This window comes from Aythya marila (genome assembly GCF_965140915.1).
Source record: "Aythya marila genome assembly, chromosome: 1".
Lineage (NCBI taxonomy): Eukaryota > Metazoa > Chordata > Aves > Anseriformes > Anatidae > Aythya > Aythya marila.
In genome coordinates, this window is record NC_139042.1 from 182,928,883 (window position 1) to 182,953,679 (window position 24,797).

The 24,797-nt window shown below is 37.0% G+C and overlaps 1 protein-coding gene across 6 annotated transcripts in view; it reads left to right on the forward strand.

The window, feature by feature from the left end:
• Positions 1 to 24,797, forward strand: part of CPED1 (cadherin like and PC-esterase domain containing 1) — a 146,969-nt gene that overhangs the window by 51,313 nt on the left and 70,859 nt on the right. For 5 of the 6 annotated variants that reach the window (XM_082760410.1, XM_082760411.1, XM_082760409.1 and 2 more), the window contains 8 exons: positions 12,048 to 12,190; positions 13,369 to 13,441; positions 15,820 to 15,987; positions 17,012 to 17,116; positions 18,432 to 18,601; positions 20,588 to 20,647; positions 22,978 to 23,045; positions 23,383 to 23,427. In XM_082760410.1, the coding sequence (XP_082616536.1) occupies positions 12,048 to 12,190; positions 13,369 to 13,441; positions 15,820 to 15,987; positions 17,012 to 17,116; positions 18,432 to 18,601; positions 20,588 to 20,647; positions 22,978 to 23,045; positions 23,383 to 23,427 (832 nt within the window). The remainder of the gene's footprint in view (positions 1 to 12,047; positions 12,191 to 13,368; positions 13,442 to 15,819; positions 15,988 to 17,011; positions 17,117 to 18,431; positions 18,602 to 20,587; positions 20,648 to 22,977; positions 23,046 to 23,382; positions 23,428 to 24,797) is intronic. The other variant, XM_082760412.1, reaches the window with a different exon arrangement.

The following is a 24,797-nucleotide window of genomic DNA, read 5'->3' on the forward strand; positions in this document are numbered from 1 at the left end:
TTCAAAGCCGATTTTTATTGGTGGCATTGGACAGCAGTTGCAAGCTTGGAATTTTCTCTAAAGCACAGCTGCAGGGGTGCTCTGATTCAGTAACATCTTATGCCTGTATATTGATAGTGCTGTAAAAATAGGAAAGTAAATATTTAAAATGGTTTGTTTAGATTTCTTTTTTTAGGTGCAGTAAAACAGAATGGATGAGGGGCAGGGCACTTCCAAATAAGGGGAAGGAAGAATAGTGTGCAGAGGGTATCTCCCCATGGTCTCTAGGTTTTATGAAGAAGGATGCTTCACACATGCCTTGCTTTGATTAACTCTGGAAATGTCCAAGTGCCTGGAGACTCCAGGTCTCCAGGTCTAGTTTGCTTAGCAGTCCTATGGATTTCCAAAGGTATCTTTCCATTCCTTTGTTCTTTCAGCAAAGAGCTGTCCTTGCAACATGGCAGCACTTTGTGAAGGAGCTGCAGTTCTATGGCTGCTCTTTTCTTTTTCAAGGATCAAGTTCTCAAAGTAGCAGTGATTTTGTGAAGTGACATAGCTCAACTCCTGCAGCAGCCATCAGAGGATGGGTGCACTTTGCCCATGTAACTCTCTTGGGGTAGGAGCAAGTCTCATATTTGAATCAGCGTGAATGTTGTGGTATCACTGCCAGGACTCTTGATGATGCTTACCATTTGGTTTGTTTTACAGTTTTAGTTCTCTGAAAGTTAAATGCCTAGTTTAAGCTCGTTATCTAATTCTAGCTATTGGAGAAACAGTATCTTTAAAGTATAAAACATCCCACTCAATGTAGACACTATTTTTGGATTTATTTTATTTTATTATTATTATTTTTTTTTTCCTGCTAGAACTATCTGCTTCCTTCCTGTTCTGCTGTGACTGCCTTAAGGAACGTGCCAAATTCTAGATGGCCAAAATGAGGTGAAATAAACCTACTTACCTTAATTTCACTCTTCAGAAGCTGTGGAAGCACATGGAGATAAATTATTTTGCAATTTGTCTGTGTGGGTTTAGGAAGACTACCAAAGGTCACCCACTTTCAAACCCTGGAATTCAGTATAATTTTCTGTATAAAATGCATCATCACTATCATATCTGAAGTAGGCAGTACTTTAAAGGCTAATACTCATTAGTGATTGTGATAGGGCTCTGTAAAATGGCTCCAGCTGAGGGAAGTCTGCTGAAAGGGGTGCTAGCCATCATTTACAGAGCACTTTGGCAGCTGAAGAAACAATAAAAATGATAGATAGAAGCAACAGCATGTTAGCAGTAGTTCCAATCTGGTTACTGCTGCTGTGGTGTTACATCTTCCACAGCTTTAGGCAGACTTGTCAAAATGGCAAGAAATACACAAAAAGTAGGCATCACACAAAGCACATTTGTAATGATGAAGAAATTTAAATGTAAATCAACAGAATGATGGAAAACAGGGTGTATAAGACTGTCTCTCAGCTTAAGCAGTGTGCCCTATAACGAACCTGGAAGGAGTCAGGAAGTCTCCAGGACAAGTGAAACACTGAGAATTTACTTAATGGTCAGATAACACTACTGGGAAAATCATAAAAAATCTTCTGTGCTTGGTGCAGAGGCGTCAGACAGTAGTCATCAGAAAAGACAACAGTGGTCAGGAAAGAATATCTGGGAGAAGGTTTGAATTCAGTTATGGATATCCTGTGAGATGAGGTTGTATCAAGTTTCTAGTAAACTTTATGGAGCCATCACTTGATGCCAGTGCGATGGACAATGCTAGCACAGTGATCTCCTCTCCAAACTATCCAGTGGAGCTATGCATATTCGTTCCAGCTGGGGAATGTGGTCCTGAATGCATATGAATGACTATTCGTTTTCTGCCAGCTCTAGTGTGTAGGAAGGGAAATTGTTACACTGTGAAGCTCCAGCCTGTCAATACTTAGTAAAGACAGAAAGGGTGTCTAAGATGTGTTCTTCTAGTGATTGACAGAATACCCACTTGTGTCACTGGGACCTGATCACGCCTATGGAAGAGACTATTGTCTAGAAAAATTTCCTAGTGTATAATTTTTTATTTTTTATATTTTTCCCCAAGAATGGCGGACTAAATTAATTTTTTAATTTTAAAAGAGTTTTAATTTTCTGTATTGCCATCGTAGATGTGCTGCCTTTAGTAATGTTGTACAATAATTTGGAGATCTGATCTGGATATCTGTCAGCAAATATTCTTTTACCAGTGTAATTAAACCATTATGAGTAAGAAATAGATCCACAACTGTGGTTGACTTAGTTACAACTTTATTAATGCAAATTCAGGATATTTGATCTTCTATGCAAAATAACCCTTTACCTTTGCTGGAAGTAACCAGAATGTGGTACGTTAATGTGAAGAAGGCATTTTTCAAGACTGGATACCAAATGATACCAAATGATTTAGAGAAACTGTGTAAAGAAAATAATAAATTTAATGAGTTAAATAATACATTCTCCACTGCTTCTTTGTTAGAAAACTATTGTAAGTGACTCTTACTGTTCAAATTTACTTATCCCAATTGGAGTGACAAGACTTAACAATGAATTCTTGAATAAGCATTAGCCAAATGACAGTTCAGGAGAAGCTTAAGTGCATTGTACACACCAGCTGCCTTTTTTTTTTTTTTTTTTTTTTTTTTTTTTTTTTTTGGGGGAAGGGGGAGGAAAGAGATTAGGAAGATTTTAGTAACTTGGTTCAGAAAGCAAAAGAAGCTAAATATTTAATTGGCGTTAGGATTTTGTGTGTCATTAAGGAGTGACAAAAGTGCAACTCTAGATTTGGGCCCTGGTTGGAAAGACACAGGGAATGGCTTTCTGCCACGTTAATGTTTTGCTATGAGGCTTGCATAATAGCTTTATTTCCTTGAGGAAAATTGGAAACCCTTTATTTAGACCATCTGTGCTTTGAAAAATTATTAATAAAATAGAAGATTTTAATTTTGCATATGGTACCAATTAAAGGAGGGGTCATTGTCAACGTGTACAATAATCGCCTTCATAGTATTGGCCTATGCTTGTGTATTGTGCAAAAAGGTGACCTATGAATAAACTTTGGTTTTATAGAAGCTGGTGTGTAAGACACTCTTATATGATTACTTATCTCCAGGTTTAACACTCTATAAATTATCTCCTTTGCTCAGCCACTAGCCTTTCCCAACCCAGTCCCAGTTCATAACTACGGATACATTTTTGTAGGCTCTAGAGGTGCCCCATACTGTGTCACCTGTAAAGGTGTTGCGGGCTGCTTTGAACTGCCCCCTCTCTGGCTCACTGTCCATTTGCTCAACTAAAATATAAGTCAGGTGCCTTCTGGATTTGAATTCATTGACTGGTGTATGTGCATAGACCTAGATACCCTTAGTTGAAACTGTGATTTTAAGTGATTTTCAAGTTTTGCAGTGAAGAAAATGTAATACATTAAAGCTGTTTGCTGTTGCTTAAGCTTTCTGTGGTATAAGTCACTATAACTTTCACTGAAATTCTCTTTCTAATGTATTAGCATTTGAAAAATTGAGTAAAGAAAAATATTTTTCATACTTAATATATATGCAAATAAAACTGGACCCTCAACTATCCAGGAAATATGTCTTTTAATATGACATGGAGGTCTGGTTTAGAGCAGAATGTTGAAAATTAGATTGCAGTATTGCCCTCAAGTGGCCAATTTTAATACTACTTCAAGTAAAATTCAAAGATGAATATGAAACAGAATGCAAACGTTCATGCAGATAAAGAGCAAAGCACTTAAAAACCGTAGAAAGACTCAGGATTTTTTTGCTTTGTTTTCTTTTTGGGTTACCAGTTGCTGCCCTGACACCTAGCAAGAGCAAATGCAAAAGCAAATTACCATCAACTCTTAAAAAGATTGCAAGGTTATTTGGGAAGAAAAATTAAATGTGTGCATTAGGTGCTGTAAGAACTTAGCATGTGCATTTCACTATTCTTACAAATAGCCTGCACAGAGAATCAAATTCGCTAATGATCCTGCTCCTGGGAGATTGAGCATAACATAAATGCTGTCTCTGCTGTCTCTCATAACATCTAGAACCCTATAATTTCTCTTTTCACTAATATAACAAAAAAGTCTGTTTGGACTGAGGAATATCAAAGATATGCTTATCTGACATACTGTATCTGTTATAGAAAGGTACTCATTAATACATAGGCAGACTGTACCTGCTTCTGGTAACCTGCAAGGTAAGACACACTGAAGTGGAGTATACATGTATATCTTTATATAATAAACTCCAGTGGACTTCAATGCTACGGAGCTCTCTAATGGATTTTTGAATCCGTTTGTGCTTTTGGTCTTCCCAATAACCTGCAGCAATGAGTCTCTAGAGATTAATTATGTAGATTTTTTTTTCCTTTGAAACTTTAACCTGATTATTAATTTCATGTCCCTGATTCTTGTCTTTAGAGAAAGAATGAGTAATCCTTCCTTCTTTACCCTCTCCACGTCTGTGCCAATTTGTCAGGTAGTGTACAAATAGAGTTAAAATTCTACCTGGAGCTCTTTTCTGCTCTTCTCAACAAGAACATCCGAGTTTCTTCGGTAACAGCTCTAGACTGATTATTCTTTATAACAAGTAGGTATGTCATAAATAAATCTTAACACACTATTCTAGGCCCTTAGCTCTCTGTTTTTCTTCTGGTTCATAGATCTTGCACTGGCTCTTCAATCCAAGCAGCTTTGTAAACATGTCTCCACGTGGTTCCCAACTTTCCCTGCCCTATCTCCTGTTACCCTGATTCCCTTTCTGCCTTCCAGCTTCCCTTAATCAAGCTGATTCACATTTGTTTCTCACAGCAAGCTGGAAAATGTTGTTAGTAAATCACCTTTACTTTTCTACTAAGAAGTTGATGTTGCATTGGGAATCAATCATTAGTTCGGACCCATTCAAAGGACCCAATTTAGTGGTTGCTGAAGCTAGTGAACATCAATAATCAGTGACATCAATAAGCCTTGGACTTAGTGTTAACAGCAAGGATCTTTAGAGAAAAGTTTTCTCAGAGGGTCTTTTCTCTATTCACCAGCAAAGATTTAAAATAAGACATCCAGGAGCAAACACTGAAATAGGTGGACAGTGTCCACTGAACTTGATAAAGAAAGAATATCTTCTGAGTAAGTATGCTTAAACAGTGCTGAGGGACAAGAGGATTTATTGTTGTTGTTTTCCACACCTTTTAGATACTATTTCTTTATTATATCTTATGCAAAGAAAAAAAAAAAAAAATATATATATACATTAATTTGAAATTTACTGTATAAAACAGCTGAATAACATCTTGGCTTCCCCCTTCATAATGATAAGATACGTAAGAATAAACCACAGGTGGACTAAACAGACCTACCTAAAGCTAACACTATCAGCTTATGATAAATTACTGCACCATTGAGATGTATTCTAGAGCCACTGTTTTTGATTAGGAGAAGTTTTTCTCCTATTATATATATATATATATATTTTTTTTTTTCTATATACTGTGATCTGTGAAGAGGTTTGTCTGTGCTAGCAGACAATACAGGAAATAGTTTCATTTCAAAATCTATTTTTTTTTCAGGCCTTGTATGTGGAATCAGTCTACATTTTTGTAGACACTTTAGATATCTAGATACATCCATTGATATAGTCAAAGAGATTCTTGTTTGTGTGTAAGAGTATTACTGTATCTATGAATGACTATTTACATGCAAAAGTATTTGGACTTGGTGAAGAAATATCACCAAATATAGATTCAGTAAGAAGAATGAATGTACAAAAGTGTACTGAAAGTACACAGCTTACACTGAAAAAGTTAGAAGAGTGATTGAGTTTATTCAAGTGAATACATTCTTGGCTATTTTCAAAGAGAGGTGATTACATTCTTTTGAGACCCTGCAGATCCAATTGATCAGAAAGACTGCAAAAGCTCTGATGCATAGCAAAACAGTCTGGAGAGGATAAGCTTCGTTATTTTAAAAAGTGTCTTTTATTTGTTTTTATTTTATTTTATTTTGTTTTGTTTTTAAACCAAAGGTCACATTTTATATCAGCAGCAGTAAATATTGCTCTCAAATATTATACTGACAGCTTTATCTGTGCTCTAGTTTTTAAGGCTACAACTAGGGGCCAATATGATTGTTTCAAAATGTATTCATACAAATTCTGTAGAGGATGATACATCAAATCCCAAAGTATAAACCTCAAAATTGCACTGATTTACTCAGTAGCTTCAATGGCCTCTTCTAGCTCCTCACCTCTTGTGTAGGTTCAAAGATAAGCTACAGCTCCCCAAATGTAATGCTGTTGCGGGAAAAAGCTGACTAGTTCACATTGTTTTAACAAAATCAGGATAGAAGTGGTTAACTGGTGATATGTAGTTAAATTGCAGCCACTATTAGTAACACGCAAAATCATTATGAATACCAGAACAGAGAAACCATGACACCAGATACTTCAATAATGTTAATAAATACTGCATATCTCTAAACATCCTCCTACCCACCCCCTACCCCAAAGTTCTAATCACACCCACCCATTCACCCTCTCTTATGCTCTCCCCGTCTCGCAAGCAGCATGGATTACAAAGACGGCCCCATTCTCCTGGGATGTGGGTTCTCTACTTTTATGCACCTTTGATTGGACAAGTGGGAGCTCCAGCTCTGCATGTACCCCCTTCCTGTGTGCCCTTGCAGGAGCCATGCCAATGCTGACAACCCAGTAAATTCCTACAGCCCAGGCAGAAGCTGTGGTGCTGGTGGGCTGACCTCTGGTAGTGCCTGACCAGGTTTTGCCTGCTGCCGTCTTTGCTCTAAAGCTTCTTCCAGCCCCCGCTGCAAATTTTCATGCTTCTTTAATATTATTTTTCAAGCTGACTCCTTCCTTCTATCAAAAGTCACTTTGTAATTTCCTGGTTGCTGTTTAATCTTGCTGATGGTTGCCTTTAACATCATCAATTTAGGGCAAACACCCTCCCAGACAGCTTTGTATATTCAAGTCACACAGATATTTTTATCCAGAAGATTTTGTCAAGGGTGGGCTGTGTGAGCTCTCCCGGGTTATATCTCCTACCCATCTTCAGTGTCTCATTTAGATTCCCTGTACACTCACTAGAGGAACAGAGCAGTTTCAGATTGTAATTAATGTCACCATTTCGAGATGTCTACCTTAGGATGGCATAAATCACACTTTTGAAGTGTCTGTCTTGTGCAATGAAGTGTGAAAGGAACCGAGACATTTACCTTGTACGTAGACACAAGCCACATAATTTTGTAGGGTGGCATTCCTCAATAGATTTTGATACCTAAGTGAATTGTCTGCATGTGAGTTGTGCCTCTGAATTCCTATTGCAATTAACAGAAAGCTAATCAATGCAGTCAGCGAAGGTAGGTGTTTTAAGTTAGGTAAGGAAAATCTTTCTTGTTTATCTTGTCATGTGGCAAGACTGCGTTAGGACTGAGCTGGAAGGCAATCCCAGAAGGATCACCACAGTTTGTTTTCACTACAGTAAAATTCATTTATGGCTTCTGTGGAGTGTTGGAGTCTGACACCCAGTGCACGCAGTGAGTGTGCTGTGTCTGCTCCTCAGCATACTTTGAACAGGCCTTCTAAAAACAAGGGATGGAGGTAGAAGACACGGCTGTCTGAATCAATTTCTACCCTTTCTCAAGCAAATCCTCAGCTAACCATCCATCTAGCTGCCCCAGGCTGCCCCAGAACCTCTCCTAAGAAATTAATTTGTGGAAAAGATGCCAGATGAAAATCCTCTCAAAGGAATTACTACAGTCACCATACCATGCAGGTCTACGAATGGCACGTTCTTCCACTCTCCTTTAGTGTCCATGAAGCTTGTTAATTAAATTGTATTTTTTTTTCAGTTTGTCAGGCCTTTTACTGACGGTACAGCGTATTTCTGAGGATTCAAAAGAGCCCATGTCACTGAGATCATAAGGCTTATTTTAATGACTGCAGATTTAGGAAAAAAAAAAAAAAAAGGGAATTCAAAGTGGGTAGAGAAAAAGTATTTTAAAATCAATATTCTAGGTATTTTTTTTATTTATTTATTTTTCCCCCAGTGGCTTATCCTAAAGGAAGAGTGGTTATCACTGAGCTAAAGGTCCATGAGTTAAAGTCAATCTTAAGAATATTTATGTTTCTAGATCATTCTACCTTTAAAGAAAATGTGCAGTTGATTTATGTAATCTGACTGCATTTACACATTTTCTGAAAGGCATTACATAAATGTGTGGAACACATCCCTGACTGTGTGCATCCAGCGTGTGGATGAACATTTTCAAGCTCCTGGGAAGTCTTGCAATTCTGTATACAATGGTGTCATTGTACAATATATATGTCCATGTATGCATTAAGTTTTACAGCCTACTAAAATTTAATCCCTATACCTCTGCTCAGAAATTTGCCAGCCAGAGGTCGGTTTTCTCCCAGACTAAATTCCTGTGATTGCCACCAGATTTTTCCATTCTGTCCTCTTTTTGCTATTCAGTGCTGCTTTTAATCAGCCTCAGTTAATAACGAGATTGAACCTTGCTGGGCAGGAAGTGTTTGCTCTGAAGGTGGGAGAACATGTATCATCTGTAGTGATCTTCTGAAGTAACCTTCATCTCAGTGGCTTTAACACGTTGCAGCTGAACATGGATATTTATAGATTTTGTTTGGCACACTTAGAAGAACGTGAGGTTGCTGCAGGTATTCCTACTTTATCATCCCTATCATCCCCAGTCCACATGCTCTGCATTTTCCCTGTTGGGTGCTGAGAATCCTGTGGAATCTGACAGAGTCAAACCTAACCTGAACTGGTTTGAATAGGATTTTTTAATGAATTGGAATAGAATCAGGAGTATTTTTCTGTTGTCCTTGTTGGTCCTGAACCAAGCTGACTAAACATTTATTTTTAGTCATTGCTTTAGAATAAACATTGTCCTAAAACCTGATATCCCCCATCAAGGACCTGTAGAGCACTCTTATTTTTTTTCTAATCTGCCTAAGGAGGGCTGTAACTAAAATGCAGTTCCTTGGAGAAGTCAGTTTTATTTCAATGCCTGTTGTGTTGGAATTGGTTTGCTATTTTAGCCAACAGCATGCTGTGAGTGCAAACAGGGCAAATCAGTCTGTCTTTCAGCAATTCTGACTAGAAATACATGCATTGTGTATCCCTGGTGTTGAGGTACTTAGGAACTGATTTATGGAGAGGAGGAAATGAGCTAATGGGGCTTCTTCTGTCCCTTTTGCCCTTCCTTCCAATAAACTCCATCTCTCCCTGTAAAGTTCTTCAACTCCTTATGTGCAGCAAAGCAACACAGCTTCTCACTTAGCTCCTCAACACCCACTGCAGATATAGGAAGTTAGAGAAAAGGTGAAAACTGTTGTAGCAGGAATGTGAATTATGTACAGGATCTGTCAGAGATGATGGAGGTAGTTGTCTAAGTCAGCTGAAGAACCACCTTGTAGTCTCATTCTGGGCAGATTAGCCTTCTTTTTTATTTTTATTTTTTATTTCACATGAACTGATTAATAAACTGCTGTTGGCTTGAACTAGAGCTGAGACAAAACAATTTATTTCAGAGATGATTCTAAATCTGAACTGATATGAAAAATGTGCATTCTTAATCTTTGTACCATTCTGTGGGAGAAACAAAGCTTGGGTGATCTTAGACTTTGGGAAGCTAGCAATGAAGTGTAGTGTGGTCTGAAGATTTTTTTCCATAATCTCTTTCTACATTGCAGTTCCAGGCTCTTTTGCCCTAAGGGTTTATCGAATTGCAATACACATGGATAACTTTCTACAGTATAAAAATACAGTGTGATGTTATTCAAGATTGCAGCATGATGCAAATATCCAAATGGCAGAGCTGATGTTATATGTGCAACCTTTACTTTGTAATTTCCTGGCAGTCAGGAGTTTAATTTTGTAATATAAGTCATTCTGTTTGTTTGTTTGTTTGTTTGTTTATTTATTTATTTATTTCCTACTGGCATTTCACTCAGCTTTATCAGAAACAGAATAGAGTCCCAGGCATTGCAGACCTTCCACCCAGATTTGTGCATAGGACAAATTTGTTTTAGTCAGTAAAGCTTGGGAAGGGCACTACTTGTTAGGATCAAGTTAATGGCACTGAAGACAGCAAAGCAAAGGAGGATCAGAGTAAGCTGCCTACTTATTTGCCATGGCTGGCTGTAGGCAATGATACAGTGTTTTTTTTTTTTGTTTTGTTTTGTTTTGTTTTGTTTTTGTATTTGTTTTTGAAAAGGAAAGTGGGAAGCACTTTTTACATTTAACTGTGCTATGCTGCCTGAAAAAAAATGAAAAGGCAATCATTCATGCCAACACAGACCAATGTGCTTGACAGTATTCATGCTCACAAGGCAGACTACAATGCTGTCTAGAAAATTCCATTGACTAAAGTGCATAGAAGTCTGTTGAATGGAGATGTGGTGTCGGCACAGTGAATTCATCATAATGCATCACCAATAACTAGTGGTGTACAACAGGGGACCTTGCTAGGTCCAGTCTGTTCAACATCTTTGTTAATGGGGCAGAGTGCATCCTCAACGTGTTTGCAGGTGACAGAAAAGTGAGAAGAGTGGCTGATCCACCAGGGGGTCAAGCTGCCTTCCAGAGGGTTCTCCACTTGCTGGGGAAATGGGCTAGCAGTAATCTCATGCAGTTCAACAAGGAGAAGTGCAAAGTCCTGCACCTGGGGACAAACAACCCCCAGCACCAGTACATGCTGGGGACCACCCAGCTGGAAATTAGGTTGGTAGAAAAGGACCTGGCGGTACTGGTGCACACCAAGGTGATCATGAACCAGCATGTACACTTGCCATAAAAAGGCTGGTGCTATCCTGGGCTATATTAGTAGGAATGTTGCCAGCAAGTTGAGGGAGGTGATCCTTCCCCTCTACCCAGCACTTGTGAGGCCACATCTGAAGCACTGTGTCCAGTTCAGGGCTCCCCAGTACAAGAGAGACATGAACTTACTGGGAAGAGTGGGATCAGGGCCATGAATGAAGGGCCACAAATTTAATGAAGGGGCTGGAGCATCTCTCATATGAGGATAGGCTGAGAGAGCTGGGACTGTTCAGCCTGAAGAACAGGAGGCTTGGGGGGATCTCATCAATGTGTGAAGGGATACCTTCACACATCAATACCTGAAGGGAAGGTACAAAGAAGACAGAGCCAGGCTTTTCTCAGTGGTGCCCAGTGCCAGGACAAGAGGCTATGGGCACAAACAAACACTAGAGGTTCTGTCTTCTGAACATCAGGAAGCACTGCAGGTGACTGAGCACTGGCACAGTTTGATGCAACAAAACCTGCCTGGTGCTCTATGTTGCTCCAGTTCTCTTTCCCTAAATCTCTGCTTGCAATATTGAGGAGGGTGAATTTGCTTGAGTGATGAAAGCAGCTGAGAGCACATTGTTGTGCAGGCTCACATTGTTGTGTTGTTTATGTCTCTAGGAGGATTCATGGCAAAAACCATCTGCGTATCTGCATATGTAAAAGTTCAGTCAAAACATAGGCTGTGGTGACTGATTTGTTTGTTTGTTTGTTTGTTTCCCAATATCTTTATTCTTTATTGTGTTTAGAACTTGTTAACCTGGGGTAAGGGTTCAAAGTGAAAGTCAGGTGGGGTAGCCCTTGGTACAGTACATTAACAAGATAAAAGGTTTTTACTATGACCTACTGCTGAAGCAGTGTTATGATTTCTGTTGCCCCAAACCAGTTGATGGTAAAAGGTTTTATCAAAGAAAGCTTAGACTGTGAGCAATATTTTTTTAAACCATAGCTACAGAGTCTGTTTCTGATATACTTACTTGTAAACAAAAACACATTCTCTGCCAGTGTGCTTTCTGGTGCTTCTCATGCCCCCCCCCTCCTCCCCCCCTTATTTTTTTTTTTTTTACTGTGCTAATTAATAACAACTGAAATTGACATTCTAAAGCAATTTTGATTTCTACCAGCCTTTTAATTTATGATCTTAAGCTCTGGTTTAGTTAATGTTCATTAGGTAAATGTTCACAAAATATATGTAATGTTTTTCACAGCTGCAAAAGTTTTTTGAGATGTTCTTCAAAAGCAGTTCTCCCCAGCAAGCCTTTAACAACATGAAGGAAGCTATAAGCAAACTTCTACTTGTAACTGAGGTCTTCAGTGAATTATCTGCCTCAGGACCAAGTTCTTTCAATCAGTAAGTAACTTGCAGAATTCATTGCTATTCTATTATTAAGATAACTCCTTAGATAGTAAAAACTGTAGAAGATGCATGACTCCTAAAATAACAAAATCCCCTCTATTTCATTAATCCTAATAGAATGAAGTATGGACATACTGTATCTAGGGAGTAAAACTCTTCAATATCTATAGGGTTTCTAGTTTGTGAAGAGGTTGTGATAAATACCGAGGACCTGATACTGTGTCCTCATGAAGTGTTTCAGGCAGCACAAATGAACAGAAATCACTCAAAATTGGGCCAGTTATCATAAAGCTGTATTTCCCATTAGTGAGCACTCTGTCTTGTGTCAAATATTTAAAGTTAGAGTAACCCAGACTGTTCTGAACTGGCTGGGGCAGGGAATACAAACAACACTGCAAATACTTTATGAAATGTACATTATGAAGTGTACTCAGGCAGCAACATTCATTTTTATGTGAATATTGCATCACTGTAATCACTTCTATTAGAGTCTTACAGTTCTTACACATAAATCAACATTATTTAATGATAAATACTAAGTAAGTTACTATTTATAATGCTTGTATGTTTTATAAATATATTTGAGAACATGGGTGTTTTAGTAGTAAAAATATAAATCTCATTATTTGTCAGGAATAAAGTTTACATTCTGAGTGAAGACAGTTGAAAGGAGGTGAGGAATATAACAGGGATAGGACTATTTGTGAAGTGGTCCAAACTCTTAAAATTTGTTTACCAACAGAATAGGTATACCTTATGTATATAGCACAAGATTTGCTTAGAGTTCCTCGTCCATCTCTTCAAACATCCCCCCAGGTGCATCCGGGTTTAGTAAGCCCAGTAAGTCTCACCTGATGGACATCTATTGCCCTCAGAATGTCTCCAAAGCTTTTGTGGGACTTCATTCTCATCAAAAAGCATTTCCTCCTCTGGTCCAGTTCACTTCCCTCACTGATTTAAAAGTGAGCTGTACAGGTACTCTTGAATATATCACTGCTTTCATCAGCTCAAAATGTGACTCATCAATGGCTAAGGCTGCTGACTCTTAGAAATGTTTAGTCTATATTGTGTGCTTTCTCTGGACAAAGGTGTGTGCATTCTGTCATTGTAGCATATATTTCACAACAGTATCTAACTTTGTTGAATCTGATCCCTGTTATATTGTATTTCAGATGCAGCCAGTGTTTTCAAATGCTAACCTTTGACATTGGGTTCAGCACCTCCTTACACCCAGTAGTTCTTGAGGTGAGTAAATGACACTGAAATGTTTCTTTTTGAGTGTTTTTGTCTCCAAGAATGCCCAGAAGGTTGCAAGCTTACTGAACACAAGAAGAAGGGTATTGCTTCACCCCCCCAAAATTACACCAAACAGAACAAAACAAGGAAATCTCTATGATAGTTGCCCTCAAACCTCTGAGAAATGGACAAATACATTAATATTGATTTTGCCTAGAAGTGGCAAGTAGCTGTGGGAGAAACCAGTTGGGAAGGGACAGAGTTCCTGTGCTGAAGTTCACCACATCATATAAGCACGCAAACCTTTCAGTTTTAACTTTACTCCACTATTACCCAAGTGAATATCAGCTAAATAGAATATATAGGAAGCGTTGCATGCAATTAGAGTTAGGTATTAAATGTGCTAGAAAAAAGCATGAAGAGAGGAAGTTAAAAGCCACAAATGGCTTTTAATACAAATTAAAATTCTGTGGGGAGCTGGGAGTCAGACTCAGTGACCCTCGTGGGTCCCTTTCAACCTGGAATATTCAATGATTCTATAAACTGCAGTGTATTTCTTCAGTTCATGTCCTGCATGTCCTTGACTTGCACTATGCTGCCTTCTCCTCCTGTGTTGACTTCTTCCGAGACAGTCCTCAAAGCCCTCAAAACCTGAGAAAGGTGACCATTAGCATAAACTCACCATGCCAGTTTTGTACCATTCCTGTCTCAGAACAGCCCAGACAGAAACGAAAACTATATTTATTTCCAGCAGCTTTTCATTACTCTTGTACATACATGCATATATCTGGGCATGTAAAATCTGTCTCTACACACAATGTACAAAAGGGAAAAAAGATAGTAGTAAATATATCCTGGGAAATTACAGGAGACATTTTTTTCATCCTCAGTTACGATGTGTTCAAGTTTCTAGTAACAGCAATGCAGTTAATGTCTCCATCCTTCACAAAGCCAAGACCTTTTAAACACAAAGGAAAAATGGACATATGAAACAAAGCATCCTGGCTTGTATCAGAAATAGCATGGCCAGCAGGACTAGGACAGTGGTCATCCCCCTGTACTCAGATCTGGTGATGCTGCACCTCGAGTACTGTGTTAAGTGTTGGGCCCCTCACTACAATAAGGACATCAAGGTGCTGGAGCATGTCCAAAAAGAAGTGCAACGAAGCTGGTGTAGGGTCTAGAGAACAAGTCTTACAAGGAACAGCTGAGGAAGCTGGGGTTGTTTAGCCAGGAGAAAAAGAAGCTCAGGGAAAACCTTATCATGCTCTACATTTACCTTAAAGGAGGCTACAGCAAGGTGGGCTTTTGTTTTCCTTCCCAAGCACCACATGATAAGGCAAGAGGAAATAAATGGCCCCAAGTTGCACCAGGAGAGGTTTAGGTTGGATATTAGGAAAAATTTCTCCACTGAAAGGGTTATGAAGTATTGGAACAGGCTGCCCAGGGAAGTAGCTGAGTCCCTGTCCATGGAGGTATTTGAAAAACATGTAGATATAGAGCTTAATGACATGGTTTAATGGTGGACTTGTCAGTGTTTGGTTGGACCAGATGATCTGATGATCTTGGAGGTCTTTTCCAACCTAAATGATTATGTGATTCTATGACAGTTGGCACAATTAAAAACAACAAAAACTTGAAGACAAAATCTTTAATTAGTCTAACAAGACATCTTTAACTAGTAGAGGAAATGTGACATGTCATAACAATTTTAAGACTGGACAACAGGCTGCATATAAATTCTACCAAGAGTTGCTAAAAATTATAAACATAAAATATAATGATTTCCTGCTTGTATAGCAGTCTCAACCATCAGTCATAATCTATGCGTGTACAGTAAGCCTGTACTGTTTACTAGTTTCCTATGAAAAAATTACTTTTAAAAAATGATAAATTTTTAGTATCAATTAAGATTTTATTTTAGATTATATCTGCTAGAAATGAAGGTATGAAGTATGCATAAGACTCATGCAATTAGGTTATATTTGTGTTTAGAATAAAATAATAATTTATTTGTATATTTTATGAGCTTATTCATTGCGTTTATGTAGAGTAAAAATATATCTTTATCAGTAGCATCTCTTAAGTACCAGAGTTTTGCAAGAATCGTGCTAATTTATAAGCTGACATTTTAAAAAATCAAATTTCAAAATGGAAAAAAGGCTCACATGAGGATGCAATGTTGTACTCTATCCGCTAGAGGTCAGCAAATATCGTGGCGTGTAGTTCTCACAGAAAATGTGGTACTGCATTTTCTATATTAAAATCCTGTTTTACTAGAGTTATCACGACTTTATTGTATAAACAGTTCCAGTTTGACAGTATATGGTTTTGAGAAGACAGGACTTGATTTACGAAATGTAAATTCTTACATTGTTCTCTAACAGGTGCATGAGAACTTTGACTTTCAAGATGACGAGGAATCAAATATTCAGGACCAAACCTTCAAAGAAGTTATTTTTGAAGATACCTTTAAATTTCTCTTATCTAATAAATCGCCAACTTCCAGTTTCAAAGAAACTTTAGAAAATGTGTATGGATTAACTGTGAGCAAGGTAGTTCATTTCACCTTTTTCTTAATAATAGTTATTTGAAAATAATTCATTCTAAATTGTATGCCTTTATGAAATTGTTGGTGCCAACATTTTGCAAGAAGGATTTATTCAATCAAAACTGTCTGTCTGTTGCTGAATTTCAGGAGAGTCATGAGAAAAACTGCATTTATATTGAAAAGGGAATGTAGTACAAATTTCCACTCTCAAATTATTTAATTTCCAAAAGTACAGGTCTTTAAAATATATTTAAAACTTTAACAAAATAATTCCCCCTATTACAATTTTTAAAATGGTCTTTTAATATACAGTTTTGTGAGTTTACATAAACCTACAGTTGATTAATTCAGACAAGTAGATTAATGAGCATTGGAATTAAATTTGGTTTCCTACTACCTTGTGCCTCATTTTGAATGCAAGATCCAACTGTAATTTTTTGCATTTTTAGGGTCTGTGTAAAGTCTGCATCACTTCTGAAAGCTGTTTATGACAAGCTGGGAACATCTTTAGCAGTATTTCTCTCGATTTTTGCACTTGTAAGGGGGCATTCTGAAGAGCCTCTTGCTTTCAAAATTTACAGAGATTAAGTCATCCATGAGACTTCTACCTCTCAGTCAGATATGATTAAAACAGGGTCATCTGTTCTAAATTTATGTTAGGATAAATTAGGTAGTCACAAACATAAGTGATGACATATGATATGATCAGCTAACTCTGTTTTCTATAGGAGACCAAACCACATTTCAGTCTACTTTGTTGTCTGTAGTTCACTGTCTACACATTTTTTTCCCATGGCAATTTATATGAGTTCTTTTCTATAAAATAAATGATGCACAGTTGACTTTATCATAGACTGATAAATGGGAAGAGTTATAAAGGAGCTGTTTTTAAGTGACTTCAGATGAGGTTTGGGTAAATCGAGAGCTGTTGTAACTTGTCCTTTTGATCACCAAAGGGACCGGGGTCTGATGAAAACGTATTGCTTTCCATATGATTTCAACAGTGTATGCTGTCCTTTCCTCTGCAGGATGGAATCTACCACAAAGAAGATGAGCAATGTTTGTCTTTAGAAGAGATAAATTCCATAATTACTTTCATAAAAGAGCTGAAGAATATTGGACAATTTGAGCTGGTAAAATCAGTTTTGTTATACTGGATTCATATTTTATGTAAATCTGCTAACATTTCTCCGTGATTACCATTCTCTGTTGTCTCAGGAGCATGCATCAGACTGTATGGAAAGGGAAGCTGGGGGATGGAGGTATACTTATTTTATTTGGGATTTTTGGATTTTAAAATAAAAGAGATAAAGAAATAAATCAGAATTTGAGTTAAAGATTAATTGAAAAGGACAGCTAAATCAGAAAAATAAAACTGAAAATAGAAGAAAGGAAAAGGAGAAAAAATATGTAAATTGCTTATGAGCTGTTAAAAAAACAGAATGACAGTAAAGCAAAGCACTTGCCAATGGAAGAACTGGAGACTGCTCAACATTAAGATCATGACCAAAGAAAAGATAGAGATGAAAAAGTGTTAAAAAAGCAGACAGAATATGTTATATGCCTTCTTCATATGTCATCGAGTCAATCATGGAATCATAGAATCATAGAACAGTTAGGGTTGGGAGAGACCTTAAAGATCATCTAGTTCCAACCCCCCTGCCATGGGCATTGACACTTCCCACTAGATCAGGTTGCTCAAAGCCCTATCTAACCTGGTCTTGAACACTTCCAGAGAAGGGACATCCACAACTTCTCTGGGCAACTTCTGCCAGTGCTTCAGAGAAAAGAATTTATTCCTGAAGTCTTTTTTTTCCTAAATTTTTAATTTATTCCTAAATGTTTTTAAGTTTAAAACCATTTCCTCTTGTCCTACCACTACACTCGCTGACAGAGTCCCTCCCCAGCTTTCCTGTAGGTCCCCTCTTGGGGAGTACTTGAAGTAGTGAATTCATTTTTTGGAGAAGAATAGAGATGGAGGAACAACAGTGTCCATGAATAGGCATGACAATTAAGGAGTCTTGAATTGAGGAGGAAGACTGGGGAAGTGGAAGATCAGCAACTAGATCCATTGTTCAGAAAGTCTTCTGAAAGACTTCAGATTTTTTTTTTCCAGACCTCTGAATGGGTTTCAAGGCTAAAAATTGATGGGGTTTTTTGAAAAGGGAATTAGTTGTATAGATCTGGAAGTCAGATCTGTTGACTTCCAGATTAACTCTGTAAGTCAAACCAGAGACCTTGAGAGGCTAGGGAGGTAGACTTCCATGTCAGTACTAGCAAGCCTGATTTGCAGGGATGGGCAAGACTGTAATTTTTTACATTTGCGTGAAAGAGCATTTATATTAATATATCTGTATGTTATAATATACACTGTCTTCTAATCTTTTCTCACTTCTATGCAATTTAAAAATGTAACATGTAGTCCCTAATCAATATCTCTCTTCTCAGCTTTTCCCTTCTGCTGCACCCAAGATTCAAACTTTACTGCGTGACCTGTATCACATGGTAGACCCAATGAGACGGCTTGGTTCAGTCCTGACTGTACATTGGTTGCTTTCCAGTTTACTTGAAAAATTCAAGTTCATGACTAAAGAGGCACATACAAATCTTTCAGAATGGTAAGATAGCTATTATACAATACGTTGAAGGTAGTTTCTCAACTGATATAAACTGGAGTAGCTCCAGTGAGTACCATGAAACATAATCCTTCAGCAGCTGTAGGTGGATTTACAGCATTAGAGAGGAAGATCTATCATTCCACCATAGAGCACTGTCAGCCATTCTGCCATTAGTGTTGCAGCTAGGTGTCGACATAGAACATATTTTTTTCCCTTTTGCTTCTCTTTCTAATACAGAGGTCCCTGTGTTAAAAAAGTAATTGGAGCTACAGTAATTTTTATTTTATTTTATTTTATTTTATTTTATTTTAGAAATGTGAGGTGAATTAGGTAGGCTGTTCCTGAAAATAATCAGAGTCAAAATTAATAGAGTTTACTACTCTCATTTAATTTATTCACCAATTAGAAACAAAACTGTAAAGAAAAGACAGAACTTCAGGTGGATTTTCCAGAAGGGTTCAATGATTTTCAGTGGCTCTAAATTTTCCATGTCCAACAAGATGACAGGTCAAGAGTTGTATACTCTGAGAACCTCATTTTAACTCTATTTGAAAAGCTTGAAAAATACTGTATTGACAAGACCAGATCTATTGAGCTTCTGGCAAGAGATTGTAACTTTAAGAAGGATGAAAGGAAGGAAAAGTAAAAAGTTGTGGTATACAATGTATTTAATATAAAATATGGGGGGAAAAAAGTGTTCTCTGTGCTTATTATTTCCTGACTAATTACATTTCACATTTCATAGATGAGTATGCCATAGTTCTTTACTGAATAGAGGCATATATTATATTGTTTATGCAAACAGATATATTAAAAAATGTCTGTGCTCCATTCCACTGCTTTCCAAGTTAAATGGGCAACTGACATTACTGTGTGCATTTTGCTTGGAGAATGCTGTAGTCGCTATATAAGGCATCTGTAAGACTTTTTAAATTTTAATTTTGTTTCTCAATGAAATGAGTATGGCTTTCAGCATGCCAATAGTCATCTGTATCCTTGCTTAGATGTAAAGTGAAGATTACACTTTACCACTGTGCTAGTTAACTGTTTATTAGTGTTTTGAAAATACACAGTTCCATGAATGTACTAAACATTATTATTGTTACTGCTGGCCACTCCATGAAAAGTAACTCAAAGATGCAGCTGCTTGCATTCATGTATAAGCCTTTGCCCTTTTGCCAAAATATTTAGGTTTGCATATCAAAGCATACCAACCTTTAGCAGCTTTCTGTTCTAATCTAAGCTGTGCCACTCATTCACTTTGAGCAAGCCCTTTGGCCTCTTTTTCCTTGAAGCTAAACCTTACTGTATGTATATAAATATATAGAAGTAGCATGACCTTTCTCCAGGGCATAGGCCAATCTGCTTCTTTGCACTGTTCTGCAATGGCTAAGCTAATAATACTGTTCTGCTAATTCACTGTATAAAAAATACGTGAATGCTAATCATAATCTCCCACTCCTATAGCTACACACATGTGATGGTGATGCATGTGTCAGATATGCATGTAATTATACATAATTGCAAGGAAGAAAGATGTGAGTAAAGCTTACTCCCCAAATTACTCAGGTATGCATTCTTTTTGAGTTTTGATTAATCCTTGAGATTCCCATCTTCGATGAGTTTGTATATCAGAACAATTTTTTGATTTTCTTCACTTAAAGGCAGTTTGTTTGATTGGTGTATTTAACTGTTCTTTTTTCTCTGACTATGCAAAATTAGTACTTCCATTTACAAAAGCCAATGATTAGCATAGCTGACTGTCCAAACAGACAGCATGGACAATTATGGGAAAAATAATGGCTTTTGACTTAGATCTTGTACAGTTAAGCAATTCACTGATCATGAATCTGTAGAATGGAGACAGGATTTAAACAGATTTCTTTCTTCCTTTCTTTCTTTCTGCCTTTCTTAACCCATTTCATCTATGCTGATAGTATTGAAACCTTCAGTGACATTAGTGAACTCTCTGAATTCCTCCCACAGGAGAAGCAAGAAGAGTTCTAGAAACTCATCTATAACTATTATGAACTGGTTACAGCTTAGGTGAGAATTACAGTCACATATGTATTGTTATAATATATGACAAAGTTTCTTGAAAGTGATGAAGGGGTACCACCTAATATGTTATGTACATTGAAACCAATTTCCTACTATGTTCAGAATACTGATTTTGTGATCCATTAAAAATTGTACCACCCACAATTAATGCATCTATTAGAGGCCCCCAAAGTGTCCAGTTCTATGTTTGTTTGTTTGTTTCACCTTTTCAGTTTTAATCATATGGAAGATATTATCTCTACACATCCTTTATGGCTTATGTCTGATTGATCAGACCATCCTAGCTCCATTACTGTTATTGCTGTCTGTCCTTTAGCTATCTCATTTGTTGAACCAGAGAGTCCTAAAGGACTCTCAGATTTACTGTTAGTAGTTTGTGAGGTACACAAGCATATTTCTCCCCCCCACCCTGGTTACCTAATGTACAGTCATTAGTTTCATTAGATCTAATTGCAAAGTGCAGAGACAATGCACTCATCTGTGCTTGATACAAGATAATAGGTCATACAAGAGAGTGAGAAAAAAATAAAAAGGGGCAGTTTATGCAGATGAAGGTCCTTTCTTGGGTAACAGCTTGTGGAGGAAAGGATTCTGCAGAGTGCAGGACTTTCTGTCTGAGGAAGATCTTCATAACTGCACTGTTCCTCAGTCCTGCTGACTGGGAGAAGCTTGGAGAATGGAAAACAATTAAAAAGCTAAGTCTTCAGCAGAAAATACAGTAATCTGAGTATCTTTCTGTAATACTGTTTCTAAATATTACATTTTGATATCTTGTTGTAATAGAATTATTATATGAATATAGAATATATTATTATATTATTATATAATATTATTATTACTATAGAATTATTATATGTCTCTTAGTATTGCCTGATGATAATCACAATCTTTTTACAGAATTGACACATAGAGGTCACACAGTTCCTTTAGGAGCTGGGGCCTTGCAGCAGTGATGGTTGTCATGCTCCTTTGGTGTGCTCTGGCTAAACCAAAGCCTAGCGTTTTCCTAGAGTTAAGACATCTTGTTTTCACTTTACAACAAGATTTGGAAAAAAATATAATACACTAAGTAGCAGTGGAAAGGAAAAAAAATCTTATTTGAGAGGTGTTAGCCATTAACTCCTTGGCAAACAAAAAGAGGTATATAAATGACTTATAACTCAGAAAACAAACTCTCTAATAGTTTGTTAAGTGCTTCCTTTGAAGAAGGTCATGAATGCGCATGAAAAAGGGTGGTGTCTAGACAGTGCAAGATGTCAAAACTACGTGTTCATGCACATACAGACACAAACATCTGCCAGGAGACTTTTTTTTTTTTTTCCCTTATCTCAGTGTGGTAATGCAGAAACCTCTGTTTTAGCATTTGACATTTTACCTTTTACCATGATGGATTTTACTATTGCTTTCAACAGCTCTTACTGAAACATCAGTATCTGCTTGCATAGAACCTCACCACCTCCCTTGCCTGTCACAGACAGTGACCTCACGTCTTTCAAAATTAAAACTGAATGGACAGTATCTGGGAAGAAACTGCTTTACGAGTACTTTTACAGGAAACACTGGAAGAAAAGCATCTGAAACCTTTAAGAAATGATACTGGATCTCTGTAAAGACCTTATCAGCCAGGGTCCAGTATATGGATTGGAAAGGCCTGCTGCCTTTCTTGTTCTATGCTCCCAAAATTTTATATGAAAGGGAAAATAAATGCAGAGTTAGCAAACTAGGAGCCACTAACATGCTAATGAATAGTTGCAAATGGCTTGTGTTTGTTTGCTTTTTTTGCAGTACGAATTATATATATAATCTGGATGTTGGTCATGTGTTTGGCTGAATAAGCAAACAAAGCAAAACACATAGATATTCTTTTATATAAAGTCATGCTAACCTCAATACAGATATTCACCACGGCACAAGCCTTCATTCTTATTTAATTATTTTTGAACAAAGTCTAACTTTAACCTCAAGAATATACAAGAAGCTGCATAAAACAGTTAAGAAAGATGGCACAGGTTATTTTATTCTTGGCGATATTCACTTTTCCCAGCAATTCAACTTTTTTTTTTTTTTTAATTTATTTCTGTTTTTATTTTTTTTCATGTTATTTACTATAATTTATTGTAGAATGTATGTTTTCTATCACATTCATTCAGGTAATATTGCTAATGCTGGGAACAGGAATCCAGACAATAAATCTTTCCATGGAGAATATTAACATACCATGTGCCATGGGTTGCCATATAGAAATTTCTGAAAAATTTTCCATGGATTTTCTTCCTTCCATTCATGTAGAAATATGTCTGCTATTGAATTGACAGGAATTCTTCTCAAGAAAATGCAAGACCTAAGCAAAACGTTCCTTTTAACCTGAGGAAGAATCATGAAGGTAAGGAATCAGAGTAAGATCTTTTATATACTGCATGTCTTTCCTATTTGTGCCACTTCTGACAATATATATAATTTAGATTACATTAGTTTGCATTCAAGCTGGGAGATCTTGGCTTACTACACACAAAAGAGCAATTTCTTCCTTATGTTCTTAAGTGTTCGGCTGAGATGATAAACAATGTTCATGAGCCTAAAGCAAAATCTGACACTGAAATGAATAAAAGTATACTGTATTTTCTATAATTAACAAAATAAGAGCTCTTTTTCCTATAGAATTGTGATCCAGGCATAAATTTAGAGGATAAAATTGTTAATTGTTTCTGTTTATCTTTCAGCATTGTTTTATTCCAGTAAGAATAAAGAAAGACAATGCAGTTATGGTAAGTCAAGGGCTTTCTAGACCACTAGGAAGGAAAAAGAGAGATTACTTGAATACATTTATTGCTTTTTTTTTTGCTTTTTTTTTTTTTCTGTATAACCTTTCAGTGAATGGAGTATAATGGAGTATCTGTGGGCTGTTACATAATAAAGGAACATTTTAAAATAGTGTTTATAATCACTCAATGATTAGGCTGTAATGTTAAATAAGCCTCAAGCACAAAGTTAACATTTCTGTGCATGCTTATTAATGTGCATATTCCAGCACTCATTGATTCTTTGATGTGCTTCAGTAAGCTTTTGCCCCTTATTTCCAAGAACTTTAGCATACATCTGTTTTTGTGAAATAGCCTTTAAACTTGCATGAAATTGAATCAACCTTATATCAGGCCACTCTTCAGTCCAGAGATTTTAAAGACCTGCTTAAGAGAAGAAGAATTTTCCTAGGTACATGTTTGTAGTGCTGCTGTCTTTAGTGGGAGCAGTGCTTTCTGCTGCCTTCCTCATTGACATGTTGTCTCAGCAGTCATTTTATAAATATGAAATTGCTCTGCAGAGGAAAGGCTTTTCTACCCAATCAGCCTCATTTCCTCTCCATTATTGATTTTACCATGCTTCCAGGAACTCCTGTATCAGTCAGAGGCCAGAAATGTTGTTGGGCTGGCTGAGTCACATCACCATTCTGATTGCTTGCCATTTTATTTTGAAGATATCTCATCTAATTTTATTTTGAAAATTCCTCCTCAGTTCTAAGCTATTAGTGAGACAATCCTCTAGGTAATGCATACAGTATCTGGGGAGCTGTTTATGCTGACATATATTCAGTACTTATTTAATAATTTACATCAACTTGTGAACCTCTATTCCCCTGCAAATCTATTCCAAATGCTGTTCTTTCACTGAAATAACTGATTCTACATTTTAATCTACACAAGACAGAACAGAACTTGCCCTGTTTAGTTTCCCAAGACTGATACTAAGGTAGAAAAGGCTCATGCAGAAATGCATCCTTTATGTTATGGCATTTTAAAAAATGTTTTAAGCCACCAGATTTGTTCAGATATTATAGAGAGAGTCTCCTGGCTGGAGTAGTTTCTGAAATACTCAGTTTTAAACACATGCTAGAGAATATATGTGGAAAAAAATTTTGAATGTGTAATTGTTCTGTAAATCTTATTTCAATAGGTTGGATTAAAATATTTGTCATAAGTGAGTTGCCAGCAAATAATTATTCTCAGAAGTCATTTGGCAGACACTACAAAATAAAGGATACGTTTGAGCAAATAGGATCTGATTGTGGAGATTTCATACACAAGGAAGTAGTCGGAATTTTTTGATTTAGGAATTTTAATAAATCATGCTTCTAGCTGTA